Source organism: Patella vulgata, chromosome 7 (assembly GCF_932274485.2).
Source record: "Patella vulgata chromosome 7, xgPatVulg1.2, whole genome shotgun sequence".
Lineage (NCBI taxonomy): Eukaryota > Metazoa > Mollusca > Gastropoda > Patellidae > Patella > Patella vulgata.
In genome coordinates this window covers 25,925,537-25,941,392 of record NC_065885.2, presented here as the reverse complement: position 1 = coordinate 25,941,392, position 15,856 = coordinate 25,925,537, and the positions used below count along the sequence as shown (strand labels likewise).

The following is a 15,856-nucleotide window of genomic DNA, read 5'->3' as shown; positions in this document are numbered from 1 at the left end:
GACTGACAAGGACAGCCCTCAAGTCGTTTGGATGGTACTAAAACCCACTGCCAGGGTATACATTAGCGTGCACGTAAAAGATCCCTTGGCAGTAGGAATTCGATATAAGAGTAAGCCATGGTGCAGCTGCCTGGGGAAAAATTTCTCTCATAGCACACTGTATGGCATATGCCCGTCTTCATTAGATGGACAGAACAAGCTAACAAAAGGGCGTTTTTTTTGTACAATCAGTGGTCATAATCCAGCAAGTTACGGTCCTAAGTATCAACATTAGGAACGCAGATCTTTGGGATATAAATAAGGAAAGATTTGTAATATAAGAATCTTCAATGAAAAAAATGGAATTAAACAGTTAGAAGGTTTAATGGATCCATGTGATTTAAAGCGTCGACACATGGATCCAAAATTTTCACAGTCTACAACAGAATACAATACATAACAGCTGTATTCATCCGCAAAAAAAATAGTACCTAAAATTCATGTACATTATATAGGTTTAAACGTCAAATGAATAGAGACGTCTTTAATATATACTAAATATTCGTATCATCCCAAATCGACAATAAAACAGTGAGAAAAAGGAAAATCTAGGTAATGGCAATCTAATTAACATAAAATTTACGACATTATAATCGATTCTTCAATGATGGTGATCATGAAGAAAATACATCTGTTCTCAGGAATCCGATAAGATTTTCAAAAAAAGATCACTAGAATTATAGATTGTTATTCTACAAAGTCGAAAGGTGTGTTAGATTTTTCATTCAGTCAAGTTAGAGCGAGTTTATTGCCGTCCTTTGAGCTCCAAACCCGATAGAAATGAAGGCGGAAGTGGCCATAATAGTTTTAGAGATCACTACGTGATGGCGCTCCTGCGTCGCGACAAACTGGGCAGATTTGTCAAGATCTTTGGGAGATATACCCATATTTCAAGTTCTGTCAACATCAGATAACAATTGTGACCTGTTGAGTGTCCACAAACAAATTATTGCCGGACAAATGTACAGTGGCGACAGCAGTATACATCCACAAGAACATGTAGTGGTATAAAAATCAGGACCAGATGAAATGAGCCCTCTCAAATTAAAATAACAGCTCTGGTCTGGGTATCTGTGTTCTTCCTTGAATAAAAAGAATGTTATGTATTGGGTTGGGTTGGTTAGAATATTGGTTATATGACAGTCTCCATATGTAACAGTGTTAAAGGAGCTAAATCGCTTACATTTGGTACCTAGAAATTCACAAAAGTGGGTCGCAACGCATATAATACTGTAATATGAATGTATATAACTGATTTACATTTAATGGTTTCCGTTTTTACTCCAATTTCAAATCAGTTATGTTTGGCGAAATAAGTCAGCAATCTCAATCGAGTGCAAATTTCTAGCGTCTAGTTATTCTAGTCTACATAACTCCATTTGATTTGGTGCAATGTGTCTAGCCTCGTCCCTCGAGTCTCTGGATACAACTGGGGCTGAAGCGCATTATGGTACACGATTCGTGTACCAATGTTAAAAAATTTATTTTATCTTAAATATCGGATATCAGAAGCTCATCTTTTCCCGGTAAGTTTACATCATCAATGTTGATTTAAATTGACCAATAATTCGATGTCGAAGATTTTGGAGGATTTTGAGTTACGGACTTAGGTCCTTTAAGCTGTTATCTATCAACTTCAACTTCATCATTAAATTAATTCACCATATTTAAAATGACAGTTTAAGAAATGTTACTTTAAACATGCATTATGCAAGAGCAAAATCTGCTTATTACAAGTCTTTCTTTAGGCCTGAAATGTTATCTAAATTATCAATTAGACATTAATTAACTTATCCAGACCATAATAAACTCTCGATGTCAAGGCTAGCCTTCGATGTAGGCTGGATTAGATTCCTATATGCCGCTAACGGCTATTGATAATTAAATCAGAAAAAGTGGATAATCGAGACTATGCTGTTTATATTAATGATTTTAGTAATGATAACCGAGACTATGCAAAAATTTCACCGGCTTCTTTCTCGGCTCATAGTGGATCAATTTGACTGAAATTTTCAGCAAATTACCTTTACACTATCTAGTTTTTAACTATTATAGCGAGAACTGCCATCTCTTTATCTTATCTCCATAATGTATCTTTAATTTTAAAATGAAATGAAATGAAATGTGCAATTTAAATTTTATCTAGTTAAGTATTTGCAAATTCTGTACAAAAATACACACTACATAATACATATGTTCTGTTTTCCGAAAGAAAAGAATATAATTATAATTATAAATAGCTCACCTTTATTGAAAGATGTCAATTCTTTATTCTGGCATCCACTACCATTCTTTTTAATGATAAAACTAGGTTTTTGGAATAAATAAATAACTGATTCCCCAGAAATGATACCAATTATAATGAATGATGTCATTTGATACTCCCAATAGCAGGCAGGTTTATAGTTGTCAACATATAAGGGTAATAATACTATCAAGTCGGACATGTTGTTTAGATTAGCATACCAGTCAATTAAATGTCAGTGAACTGGACACAACACAAACATCCAAAATTTAGCCCCTTTTCTGGAGCTGGTCCATGCACTGTATTGAGCCAAAGACATGAAATAATTATGTTTTGACTTTCTTAGAAAAATATCAAATTCTCACTTTAAGGGCAGTTTAAAGCCCAATAAAAAAAATTATACATTGAAATGTGTAAACAACACTCCATTGTATTTTCTGATAAAATAAAATAAAACCAGTTCTTTTGCAAATGATTACCATAGTCTAGTTTTTAGTTGTTAGTCAAGAGTTAATGAAATAAGGTGCTCTGCTCTGCTCCTACGGGGCTAATGCAGATGGGGCATATGCTGTACAGTGTACTATAATAGAAATTTTGGCTGGGCTGGGCTGGGCTGCGCCACTACAGTAAAGTACAGCCTGCTCTTATATCAAATTCCAACTGTCAAGGGGTCTTTTACATGCATGCCTTTATGTACATTTATTTCTACCATCCGAAGGACTATATGTTGTCCTTTGCCAAGCCCTCCATCCTGCACCACTGACAAGGATGAGTAACCATGTGTGAAAATTCCCCATTAAAGTAGCTAAGTCTCTAACTCAATGTCATCCAAAATCTTCAACATTGAAAACATGATTTATTTCTCAAATTAAATCAACATTCATGTTGTGATCTTACCGGGAAAAGATGGGCTTTTGATATCCAATATTTAAGACAAAATAAACATTTTTTACCATTGGTACACGAATCGTGTACCATAATGTATGTAACCTGGAATAACCAGACGTTAGAAATTTGCACTCGCTTGAGACTGCTAGGTTATTTCGCCGAACATAACTGATTTGAAATTATAGTAAAAACGGAAACCATTGAATGTAAACCAGTTTATATACATTCATATTCCAGTATTATATGCATTGCGACCCACTTTTGTCAATTTCTAGATCCCAAATGTTATCGATTTAGCTCCTTTAACTTTCACGGTCTGCCAACACAGGGATCAAACACAGGACCTCCAGCTAACAAAGCCAATGTCTTCCTAACTGTGCCAATAATAGTTCCTTCAAGAGTAAATAGCTATCTGAACATAGCATAGGTAAATATATTGTCGGATAGATGAACTCAGTGGCCATGAGTAATTGAGTATCCTGTTATTTGGAAAAGTAAGTGCAATATAAAATACCTGTGCCAAAAGACCAGACCAGACCAAACCAGCCCACCAATGTTTGATGAATTCCCAGAGGAAACGCCAAAATGTCTCAATTGGTGTAAAATAAACAATAATCATTTCCAAAGCCTACATTCACATACCACAAGAGGACATGTACCACTTTTGAGGCTGGCTAAATGGTTAGTAGGTGCGCGCTGTATTATAGGGTCTGTCATTGAGTCATTGAGTCAACAGGCGTGGGTTGTACGTGGGTTTTCTACGTGCCAGAATATAAATATTCTTAATCAAGTTCGCCGTATTTGTTATACGAGCATGCACTTTCATGTAATCAAGTCCGGCTTTTAGAACTTCCGGTATATATCTCTCACGAAATCCGTAAAACATTCCTCAAAATGTTCGATTTTATGTACCAAACGTTCGTTTTAGTGATTTTCATTGCATGTGTTACTCTTGTTGTCAACACCCAAGATATTATTGAACCTACAAATGTGAATATTTTTAATATGGAAGGCCGAATTGAGGTTTTCTCAACTCGAGATAAAAATTGGTTACCCAACACAAGAATTCTAATTGATGGTGGCGAATACGTTGCTTTTCTTAGATCTGATGGAAGTTTTGTTGTGAATGGGCTACCTTCAGGATCGTTTGTGGTTGAAGTTAGCAACCCATCTTTTATATTTGAAGCAGCGAGAGTAGATATTACATCAAAGGGAAAAATAAGAGCCCGAAGGGTGAACTATTTACAACCAAATGTTGTTAAAACATTGCCATATCCATTGGAATTTAGAGAAAGGGGCAAAGCTAATTATTTCCAAGCAAGAGAACAATGGCGTATAACAGACTTTTTGTTCAATCCAATGGTTTTAACCATGATCCTCCCTCTACTACTCATTATGGTTTTACCAAAGTTGCTTAATACTGCAGACCCAGATACACAGAAGGAAATGCAATCACAAATGAACGCCTTAAATGCCAAACAAAATATGCCGGATATGTCAGAAATGATAACTAATCTTTTTTCAGGAGGAAAGAAACCAACCAAACCTAAAGCAGTTACTAAAAGAAAATAACCAAAGTTTATTTATATGTAGGCTTATACACTTCAGTCCAAAATTTGAGATCATGTCCCATCAAATTGTGATGGATACCCTTATTATTAACTACCCTGATCCATGGACTATATTGTATAGATCTTTTCTACGGTAGATACTGTAATGACCCAGAAACAGAGGGCAATCTTAACTGAATGTTCCACTTCCAAAACCTTCTAAGATATGCAATAATGCATAATATCATGCCTTAAAAATGCATTATGCGAGAGTTAAATCTGCCTTCTCAGAATAAAAGGATTTTACTGAAATTTTTCATTTTCTATTTTAAACTATTATAGCAACAAAATGCATCTTTTGAATTGCAAACTGTAAGTCTATGACATGGGCAATCTATAAATAAATGTATTAAATTGGTTAAATATGCTGGGTTTTTTTTTTACTGAAGTAAACAACCCAAAAAACTAACCTGAACTTGATTGTAAAATGAATGTTATAAATTACAATACATGTACCTGCAGTCTTAGAAAGTTACTCATAATATGTTGTTTTTACATTTGGAAATCCTATTCCAGTTCTATATAAAAAATGCTGCACAAACCATGTACGTATGAAGTTCTCATGATAATCATTAGACATTTCAGTCATCAACCAAATAGATTATGATGTCTTGTTTTGTTCTTAGATCAAAGTCACAACTTTTAATTATATATCTATATCCATATTCATATTCATGAAAGCAATAAAAACGAATTGTAAACTTTTCTTCAAAATAAATAGTACATTTATGTGAATTTGAATTAATTCTTGGGATCACTTTTCGGTATGTGAATCTCTTATCAATTTGGGTTAATACTTGTATCTTTCAGATGTATCTTTTTGTAATTGTAATAAAATAAATGAAATGAATATGATACTGTCAATTTATTTCTGTACTCAATTTACAAGTATTGAGGTTCCCTACATTGTGCTATATTATCTGAAAATGTAATGTGATCTATACTACTGAATACTGATACAATACTCCATGTTAGGATGGAAAGCTGTCATGGCAATATACTGCAACATTTCAAAGAGGGTAAAACAAATGTGTACTATCTGAAAGGGAGGGAGGGAGGGAGGGAGGGGTGGTTGGGTGGGTGTGAGGGAAGGGTTTTGGAATGGCATGGTAACCAGTGAACAGAACACAGGGTGAAGCATAATATGAACAAAGTTTTTCGGAAAAAAGGTATGCTGTATGACTCAGTGAGGGCTTGGGTTTGGTTATTAAAGTTTGTGTTTTTCAGCTTTTTTTCCCCCCCTTTGTTGTTATTTCTCAAAGGCCTGTAACAGCAGTTATTTGTGTGCACATAAAGAACCCTTGTGAGTTTGAATTAAATAGGCAAGCTCTAGAGGCTAAAGTTTATATCCGATTGACTTTAAATTTATACACAGTGTTTAAGTTCATGATATGAAGAAGCCTATTGATTTTCAGCGATTTTGGATAATTACTGCCAGAGTTATGGCCCTTGATCACTTCAAAAAATCTTGTGTATGCTTTAGAGGCTAAAGTTAATATCCGATTGACTTTTATACACAGTGTTTAACTTAAGGTCTTGAGCCGAAGAAGCCTATTGATTTTCAGCGATTTCCGATAATTAATGCCAGAGTTTTGGCCCTTGATCACTTCAAAAAATCTTGTGGGCGCTGTAGAGGCTAAATTTAATATCCGATTGATTTTAAATTTATAGACAGTGTTTTAGGTCATGAGACGAAGAATTGTACTGATTTTCAATGATTTCTGATAATTACTGGTCCTTTATCACTTTGAAAAATCTTGTGACGCTTTAGAGTCTAAATTTATCATCCGATTGACTTCAGATTGATACACAGAGTTAAAGATCTTGATACGAACAAGTACATTGTATATTGATTTTCAATGAATTTTTAGGACTTGAGCTAAATCCACGATATTAAAAGTTTTGTATACTAAACGTTAGCATAGTACTTCACGACTTGTTACTCTTAATCAGATTTTAGTGTATTATAAATGTTTCATTACCATTACTGAAAAAAGTAAAAATATGCGACAGCACTTGTTGACTGCCCGGACGATTTACCTGTTGTGGGCTTATCTTTCGTTGCCTGGCAACCTATCAGTTTACAATCTTTTTAAAATTCCGATCTATATTTCCTTTGTTTTTTTTTTATACTTTCTATGGCACTACATGTACATCTGACTGATTGTAGCAATAGGCTGCGTCGGGTCAGAGGTCATACAAGTGGCTTTTGACCCTATGACATCAGACATCTATGACATCAGACATTTGATTAACCAATCAGCATTTATGTTACTAGTGGATTACCTATTCATTGTTTTGATTTAAACCCCTTAAAGTGATTGCCCTAAGCAAGAATGGTCTTGACTGTACTATTATAATCTTTGAGGTGCCAATAGGTTTATTAGTAGAAAGCTTGAAATAGAGGTTTATACATTTAACAATGCAGTCAGATCAGTGCCAATCAAGTGTCGACGCTTTTAATTTTATTTACGGCTTAAAGCTATGCAAATTAGTTTGTTTAAAAGACCCCTACACAGACAGAAGACAAAGAAAACTATACAGGGACATCAAATGATATAGGCTTAAGTGTCACTCCACGAGAAAACCATGCAAAATCCTGCAAAAGTGATAAGGTGGGGGGTCGGCACTTCGGATCCATATTCACAGTGATTAATCAGTCCGACTAGACTACTCGTTGACCAAAAGGGCCGATCTCAAAAATTAACTATTCGGGAGGTATGGTCCTATAACGATTTTCAGCCTATTTTCACCGATTTTGAGTCAAAATTTAGGCATATTTAGAGTCATTTTTCCAGGCCAAAATAGGGACTGCGTGATATACTGATGGTAGGTGATGATAGTATATGTCTTCGACTATTCAAGCATCATGACCAATTTATGTTGCTCCATGTCTCTGAGACATAGTATGGAAACCACTGATAGGTGTCGCCCATCACCTTGAAAGTACCCTATCTTTGAAATTAAATATAGCCGATGGTACGGGTATGGGCAAGACGGATACCCCCTATCTCTAGAGACCTAGGCCTGAAGCGGCGGAAGCTTTATAATGATCAGACCAATACACGAAATTTTATCCAAAAAATTAAGAAAGTGAATCAGTAATTATACACGAACGTAACAATTAAGTAAGTGAATCAGTAATTATACACGAACGTAACAATTTACAGTATTGTTTATAGATGGATTGACTCAGCTATTTACAATACAGTGCCCATATTTTGTAAGCGTCCGGCATTTCTTATAATGTATAATGAATGAATGACTTTAAAATAACATAGAAATGGTTTTCTTGTACAACATAAATATTTTTGCGATATCTATTCTGCGTAGACTCTGGACAAGACATCAATAAATTTCTGAAACGTACGATTTATATCAGATAGGCAAATTTAATGTTTGGCCTTCATATGAAGTTACGTTGCAAGATATTATCCTCGAAGAGTTGATCCGATACGATCCTCGAAGAGTTGTGATTCTTATAGTTCACACTGTTCAATAATTCGAGAACGAAGTTTCCTTCTCGAAACTAGATCTAAGGCAGGTTCTTAAACAAATAACAAATACGACTCATTTGAATAAATTATTGGTTTTAATGGCTCTAAATACAGTTTTTGCCCAAATTACGTCATTTCCGGTGACATTGAAAATGTTAAATTGGCTTGGCCTAGTTAATATTGACATTACTATGGTGGCCCATGGTCGCAAAAGCGTTTTTGGGGTTATTTTTTGTATTTCATTTAAAATCATAAAAAATAAAAGTAAAAAAAAGAAACTTTTTTATTCTTTTGTTTTACAAAAAAAAAAAAAAATCTTTTTAAAATTTAAGAAAAAAAAAAATCTTTTTAAAATAAAAAAAAAATCTATATAAAAAAATTAATAAAATATTTAAGATTAAAAAAATCTATAAAAAAAATAACATTTTAATTAAAAAAAAAAATAAGTGAAATAGAAAAAATCAAAAAAAGAATTCTGCACGTGGCCCATCGTCGTAATAGTGTCTTGATTATCCAGACTCAGTATAAAATCAGCCTACGACAGCTATCATTCGACTCGAGTGACCAGAAATACCTCGTGGCCCATTGTTGCTATAGTGTCTCGATTATCCTATGTGGCATAACTCGACCGACAAGAAAAACGAGTTTGTAGTTATCTCCCCTTCCGAAAGGAAAAAGGTTAACAGACATCAACACGTGAAACACAATTTTTCCACCCATGACGTCTATGGACGTGGATATATGTATTTATACATATGCAAGTCAATATAAATGTATAATTAATAGACTATATAAGTCTAGCGTCATTTAGACTAGTTTATCCAGTCTAACTAGAACTAGGCCTACATACATAATGACGTTTGAAGTCATTGACTTTAATGACACCATTCGGCCTACTAGTGCGCAAGGCCTATTCTCCCCTCAAAAGGCTTATGTAATGTTTTTAAAACACTTGGTCTCCCTGAGGTCGAATTTCAATCCTCGAAGTATAGGCCTACTACTACTAAGTAGCCGGGGGGGGGGGGCGAATGGTTAGCACGTGCGCGCTGTATCATAAAGCCTGTCATATCATAAAGCCCGTCATTGAGTCAACTGGCGTGATTTCGAATCCCCGGTTGTACGTGACAAGGAGTAGTGTGACCTGACCTGTCAAACATCGTGGGTATGTCGTTCAGATTATCCTGTGTGGGATCTATGAAGAACGTATGGTATAGACTCGAGCGACAAGAAACCAGTCTATAGTTACCTCACATCAAGGCACAAGTAATTTTAACTAAAATCTATTAAAATTAAATTTTAAGTTACAATCGATCTTCGTGAAACGCATAAATTTAAAATTTCACTTTGATTTTAAAATCTATGTTAGTGATTTTAGCTTCAGTTTTTGTGAAACCCCTGCTCTCCCTGAGGTGATCGCTAGTCCCCCGCTACGACCACAGGAACGGGTAAGAGGTGCGATGGCGGACAACATCAATTTCAAAGACAAAATAGAGCATGATAGCCTACGTGGACTTCGTCTGGGGCCTGTTTTACTAAGACAAAATTCAGATTTTAGTATTTGATTGGATAATAGATAATATTAGATTTATTTTAGTGCTTAGCTAATCAAAATTGAAGTATCTACAATTATGTTGACGTGAGATAACTACAGATTCGTTTCTTGTCGTTCGAGTTTATACGTTCTTCATAAATCCCACACATAATAATCGAGATACTACTGCAACAATGGGCCACAAAATGTTTCTGGTCGCTCTAGTCTAATGATAGCTATATACTGGGTCTGGATACTCAAGACACTATTGCGACGATGGGCCACGTCGGGAATTATTTTTTATCTTTTCTTTTTCAATTTTTTTTTTTCATTTAATTTTTTTTTTTAATATTATTTATTTTTTATTTTTTTTTAAATATATTTTATTATTTTTTTTTTATATATATAGATTATTTTTTTTTCATTTTAAAAAGATTTTTTTTTTTTTAATTTTTTAAAAAGATTTTTATTTTTTTTAAATTTTTAAAAAGATTTTTTTTTTTAAATTTTAAAAGATTATTTTTTTTTATTTTGTAAAAAAAAAAAAATGTTTATTTTTTTTTTTTGTACTAATATTTTTATTATTTTAAATGCAATACCAAAAATAACCCAAAAGACGCTATTGCGACCATGGGCCACCATACATTACGCATCAAATGGTGTCACTTTTATGGAAATCCAATAATAATTGACTCTTTTACAGGCAAACTAGCGTAAAAAAGTCACTCATGCAAAATTGCCCATTTCTCATTTCTCGGGAACTGCTCATATTACAAACTAATTTTCACATACATTCTCTTCGTATGGATTGTGTGCGCCTTTGCATTGTGCATCGATTTGGTAATAACAAATGTTGAAAAAATAATATTTGCTTTCAAAAAGTGGTAGCGAACTGTCAAAATTATAGTTTTCGTTGAAATTATGCCACTTCCGGTGTCGACAGGAAACTTTATCGGTAACAACAAAAATGACATTTTGGAAAATGGAGCATATGAACTTTGTTTCAAACAAATCGAACGATCATTAATGAACCTAGGAGCGTAAAACTGAATTAGCCAATAGCGGCCAAGGAAAATTATTTAGACAAAAATTGTTGACATTTTTGCCCTGGATAAAATATCATCAAAAAATATTCATTAACAAAAGAGTTTTTTTGTAAAAATTTAAATTTTCAAAATTTGGCGCCTAATATCTCCGAAGATTCATCGAAAATCAACAATCTAAAGAATCGTAGCTACGTGTCTTGTCTCTGCCTATGTCAAAATGTATCAAATTTTAAAATCCGGCAATTATTGTAAATGTTACGACAAAATTTAAAAAATTAACCACTTCGGTGATTTCGGACATTTCGCATTGTCACAGAACGTTCAAAATAGCTTTAATCTCTAAGTCACACCCACTTTCCCAGTGAAACCGAAGAAATTGGATCAATCCGACAAATAGTTTCTGAGATATGATATGATCAAAATGGAAAAAAAAAAAAATAATAATAAGAATAAGAATAATAATAATCCGAACAAAAACAATAGTGTTTCACACAAGCTACGCAGTGTGAAACCCTAATAATAATAATAATAATAATAATAATAAAACATAAGCGGTGAATATGTTATGTATCAAATTTCTTATCAACGCTGCCGATAAAATTAAAACGCAAACACAACAATATTCAACGTCAACAGGCGAACAGCGTTAATAAAACTCTTTAAATTTCAATAAACTTATATTTTCATATAGTACGTTATTAAAAAATTGCCGTCGTCAAGCTTTTGATAATTATCAGGTGGTGACAAAAATGCATGCCTTTATTTTTATGTAAATAAATTGCACCCCTTCTTAAAAGCTTTCCATACTCTGGCAAAGGGTTGATATGATGTTTCGTCCCTTTACACACGTGAGGTTTGTTTACATTTGTTATGAGCCCAACATATCTGTATTTTCAGGCCACCTATCAAAATGTGCCTTAGGGCTAGCAGAGCCTTAACCCGGCACTGATTATACATTGTCTTAATTTATAAATTACATGAATAGAAGTTAGAAATTAAATGAACCCAACTGCTATGCGAAATTTCTGTTTATTTTAAGATAAGATAAGATAAGATAAGATAAGATAAGATAAGATTATGATTTCCATTCAAACTGTGTTGAAAATTTTGCAATTCAACCTAATTTTACTTGACAAAGCCTTGAATAGTGTATCAATTGCAGCCGCAAATAAGAATTATCACGGCTACAAATTGCAGCAATTGGTATGCGTGTTAATATAATGACCATTAACCGGCCAAAAATTAATTTGACAGAGTATAATATAAGAATTTACTGAGGCTTCGCTTCTATATTTATGGTACAGCAATGGACGATTTATGGCTATGGCTTAATTCACACTAAATATACAGTCAATCATATTAGACCAAACCAAATCGGCTATCCCCTAAAAGATTGGTCTTTTTACGTTTCAGCTGCATATATGGATGAAATTTCAATGTATCATAACTTTGTAAATACTGATCTGTTGCTTGGTCAGTTATAGATCTCTATAAAAAAGGCATTGCATGGTGTATTTTATAACTTTACTTTTGTTAAAACAAGATATGTGTTCTTACCTATTCTTATTATTTCAGGTTACCATCCATCTTATATCCAAAAATCGGGTATCCATCTTATATCAAAAAGCCGATAAATTTTGCTATAGACATGTACTATTATGTTTTAGTTTATCTGAGACTAATTTTAATTCAAGTGTCTGTCTTTTTTTTATCTCTTAGCCCAAAGCCTTGCATCTCGTAATATGCACGTCATTTCGTCCGCGTTAACGGTCTGGTTAATAATTTGCACGTGCAGATGTCACGTGCTCTGAGTTGTTACATATCCATTATGCATGGCCTGAAGAAACATATAGTAAAATAAAATCGCGTGATGGGGCCCTTGGGCGTTGGCTCAATGTTAAGTCAATGTAATTTTATCCATGTTCTGACCTAATTTCGACTCTTTTTTTTTTTTTTTTTTTTTTTTTTTTTTTTTTAAATGGAATGGATTGGATTGAATTGAATTGAATTGAATTGAATTGTTTTGAATTGTTTTCCCTTGTCACTGCTGCAAGACGGAGGGCCTGACAGTTGACTAATCGTTCGGACGGGACCAAAAACCAAGGTCCTGTGTGCACACCGGAGTGCCCGTAAGCGTATACCCATTGGAGTGCACGTAAGAGATCCAGTGGCATTTTCAATTCCATATAAGAAAGTATGTCGTAGCGCGGCTGTCCGGACATACTTTACTTGAAAGCAAGGGCGTGGATTTGTCATAACTTTTTGTTGGGGAGGGGGGGTAAGGGGGAAGGGCGGAGGGTGGGCGGGCGGGCGGGCGGGTGGGTGGGCGGGCGGGCGGACGAACCGTGGAACCTTTCATTACGAAACCAAAATAATAATTACGAACAGTTTACCAGTGTTATTTCTATGAAACCTGTAATATGATGACGATATGGTAAAATTCACTACCTCCAATTAAGGAGGAGGGTATCGTGAAGATGAATTACAGTGGTGAGATGAGACCCACGCCAGTGGTTAGATAGCCTTCAGAACGGGACATTCATGTGCACTTAAACCTGAAAGTGTGTCCTTGCGATCAAAATCATGGGGGGGGGGGGCAGAGGCATATTCGTCCCCCCTTCCGATTCTAAGGGGAGGGGGGGAGCCGTTCCCCCCGTTACACCCTAAATCCACGAGCGATAGGGAGGGGGTCAGTCAGTCAGTCAGTCAGTCAGTCAGTCAGTCAGTCACTATTTGTGATAACAGAAAAATCAGTTTAGTAAATTCATTCGTTCGTTCGTTCGTTCGTTCGTTCGTTCGTTCGTTCGTTCGTTCATTCATTCATTCATTCATTCATTCATTCATTCATTTATTGATTTATTTATTTATTTATTAATTAGGGTCTGCGCTTTGCGAGCTTTGTGAATTTGTGTGTGTATTTATAGTAGAAGGAGAGGTGTTTGGTGTTTCATTTCTACTCGGACTCGACAAGAAGAAGAGAAGACTAAAGTAAAGATGGCTCGAACCAAGCAGACTGCCCGTAAATCGACTGGAGGCAAAGCCCCACGAAAACAGCTCGCCACCAAGGCCGCTAGAAAGAGTGCCCCCGCCACCGGCGGTGTGAAAAAACCCCATCGATACAGGCCAGGTACCGTGGCTCTCCGAGAAATCCGTCGATACCAGAAGAGCACCGAGCTTCTCATCCGAAAGCTCCCCTTCCAGCGATTAGTCCGTGAAATCGCCCAGGATTTCAAGACCGATCTCCGGTTCCAGAGCTCCGCCGTCATGGCCCTGCAAGAAGCCAGCGAGGCTTACCTGGTTGGACTTTTCGAAGACACCAACTTGTGCGCCATCCACGCCAAGCGAGTCACCATTATGCCCAAGGACATCCAGCTCGCCCGAAGAATCCGAGGAGAACGAGCCTAAATTACTTGGCTTTGTGTTATTAAAACGGCCCTTTTCAGGGCCACCTAACTCGTTCAGAAAGAAACGTTTCCATGTTCTATAATAAAAGCAAAGCAAAGCAAAGCAAAGCAAAGCAAAGCAAAGCAAAGCAAAGCAAAGCAAAGCAAAACATTACATTACATTACATTACACTCCCCCCTCCCCCCTATCAAATGAAATGAAATGAAATCATGGAAAGAAATTACGCACGCACACACAGGGAATACATCTGCAGAATAGAATAACAGATGGATGAATGAATTTCACTTGTCGATGGCATGAAGCAATAAAGCCCGTCCGTAATGGCGGTTCATTGAGTGAACGTGTTTTTAGTGTCCGCGTGGGAATCCTGCCACAGCCCTTCGTGCCGTATCAATTTGAAAGAAAATGGGCTGAACTGCAAGTCTGATGTTTCTTCTAGTCGGCTCTCGCCCCCTGCACGAAATCAAAGCTAAAATTCGAGGGTAAAAGTGAGTGTAAAAGGACGGGTTTGTATTTGAGAGACTCAATGTGCGCCTTTCAAGCCTGGTTCTCAGACTAAGTATACACTGGGAGTACACAATATTTGTATGAGTGTAAAGCCCGATTTCTTCTCTTTCGAATGGCGTAGTCCAATTTTTCTCCCATCTAAAACTAAGTTTGAATTTGGGAGAAAATGCGAAGCAATAAACACATAGTTGTGGTGATTTGCGTCCGGGGCGAATAAGTGCTCTCTACGAAGTCCGCGCCCGCCTGGTATGTTTTTTCACGAACCATCGCGGCTCATTCCCTAGTTGACAGCGGAAGAAGTACGACGTTTTTGCATCCTACGCAAACACAGACCTTATTCTAGTGAAAATGGCAGATGTAGCAGCTCAAGCACCCGCGACAAAATCACCAAAAAAGAAGATGGCATCCAAGCCCAAGGCAGCCGCCACACACCCGAAATACGTTGACATGATCCGCGCTGCCATTGGCAGTTTGAAGGAAAGGAGTGGTTCATCACGACAAGCTATCTTGAAATACGTCATGGCTAACTACAAGGTCGGATCCGATTCGAACATGGCTAACTCCCGGGTAAAAACCGCCCTGAAAAACGGTGTCAAGTCCGGAGTTATTAAGCAGGCCAAGGGCACGGGAGCAGCCGGTTCCTTCAAACTTGGTGACGTAAAGGCCGAAAAACCCAAAGTGAAGAAAGCCGCTAAAAAGTCTCCTGTTAAGAAAACGGCCACCGCCAAGAAACCCAAGGCAAAGAAAGCAGCACCCAAGAAAGCCGCTACACCGAAAAAGGCTAAAGCCGCCGGAGCCAAGAAGACAGTAAAACCAAAGAAGGCCAAGTCACCCAAAAAGGTGAAAACCCCTAAAAAGGTTAAAACCGCAAAGCCAGCCAAAAAGGCAGCCCCCAAGAAGAAAGCTGCCGCCAAACCTAAAAAGGCCTAAATGTCTTTCCCCGAGCTTTATTGCACGACTGTAAAACGGCCCTTTTCAGGGCCACCCCAAATTTCCACGAAAGAATGCCTTTCCATATTCTAATCGAAAAAATGTAACCATTTGTCGCATAGTAAGTGATCAATTCACACATAAAGCCTATCCCCTGA

General features: G+C 36.3%; 2 protein-coding genes across 2 annotated transcripts; both read left to right on the top strand.

Moving 5' to 3' along the window:
- The first annotated feature begins 3,997 nt into the window (after window positions 1-3,997).
- Window positions 3,998-5,632, top strand: LOC126827692 (ER membrane protein complex subunit 7). The gene has a single exon (XM_050557144.2). It carries the CDS (start codon window positions 4,067-4,069, stop codon window positions 4,742-4,744), a length of 678 nt encoding a protein of 225 aa, XP_050413101.1. The 5' UTR covers window positions 3,998-4,066; the 3' UTR covers window positions 4,745-5,632.
- A 9,136-nt stretch (window positions 5,633-14,768) lies between these two features.
- LOC126827448 (histone H1-delta-like) lies at window positions 14,769-15,856 on the top strand. The gene has a single exon (XM_050556770.2). It carries the CDS (start codon window positions 15,117-15,119, stop codon window positions 15,696-15,698), a length of 582 nt encoding a protein of 193 aa, XP_050412727.2. The 5' UTR covers window positions 14,769-15,116; the 3' UTR covers window positions 15,699-15,856.

Bases quoted from the DNA above. Each gene is read 5' to 3' on its own strand.
- LOC126827448 (XM_050556770.2), top strand. From the start codon at position 15,117: ATGGCAGATGTAGCAGCTCAAGCACCCGCGACAAAATCACCAAAAAAG.
- LOC126827692 (XM_050557144.2), top strand. From the start codon at position 4,067: ATGTTCGATTTTATGTACCAAACGTTCGTTTTAGTGATTTTCATTGCA.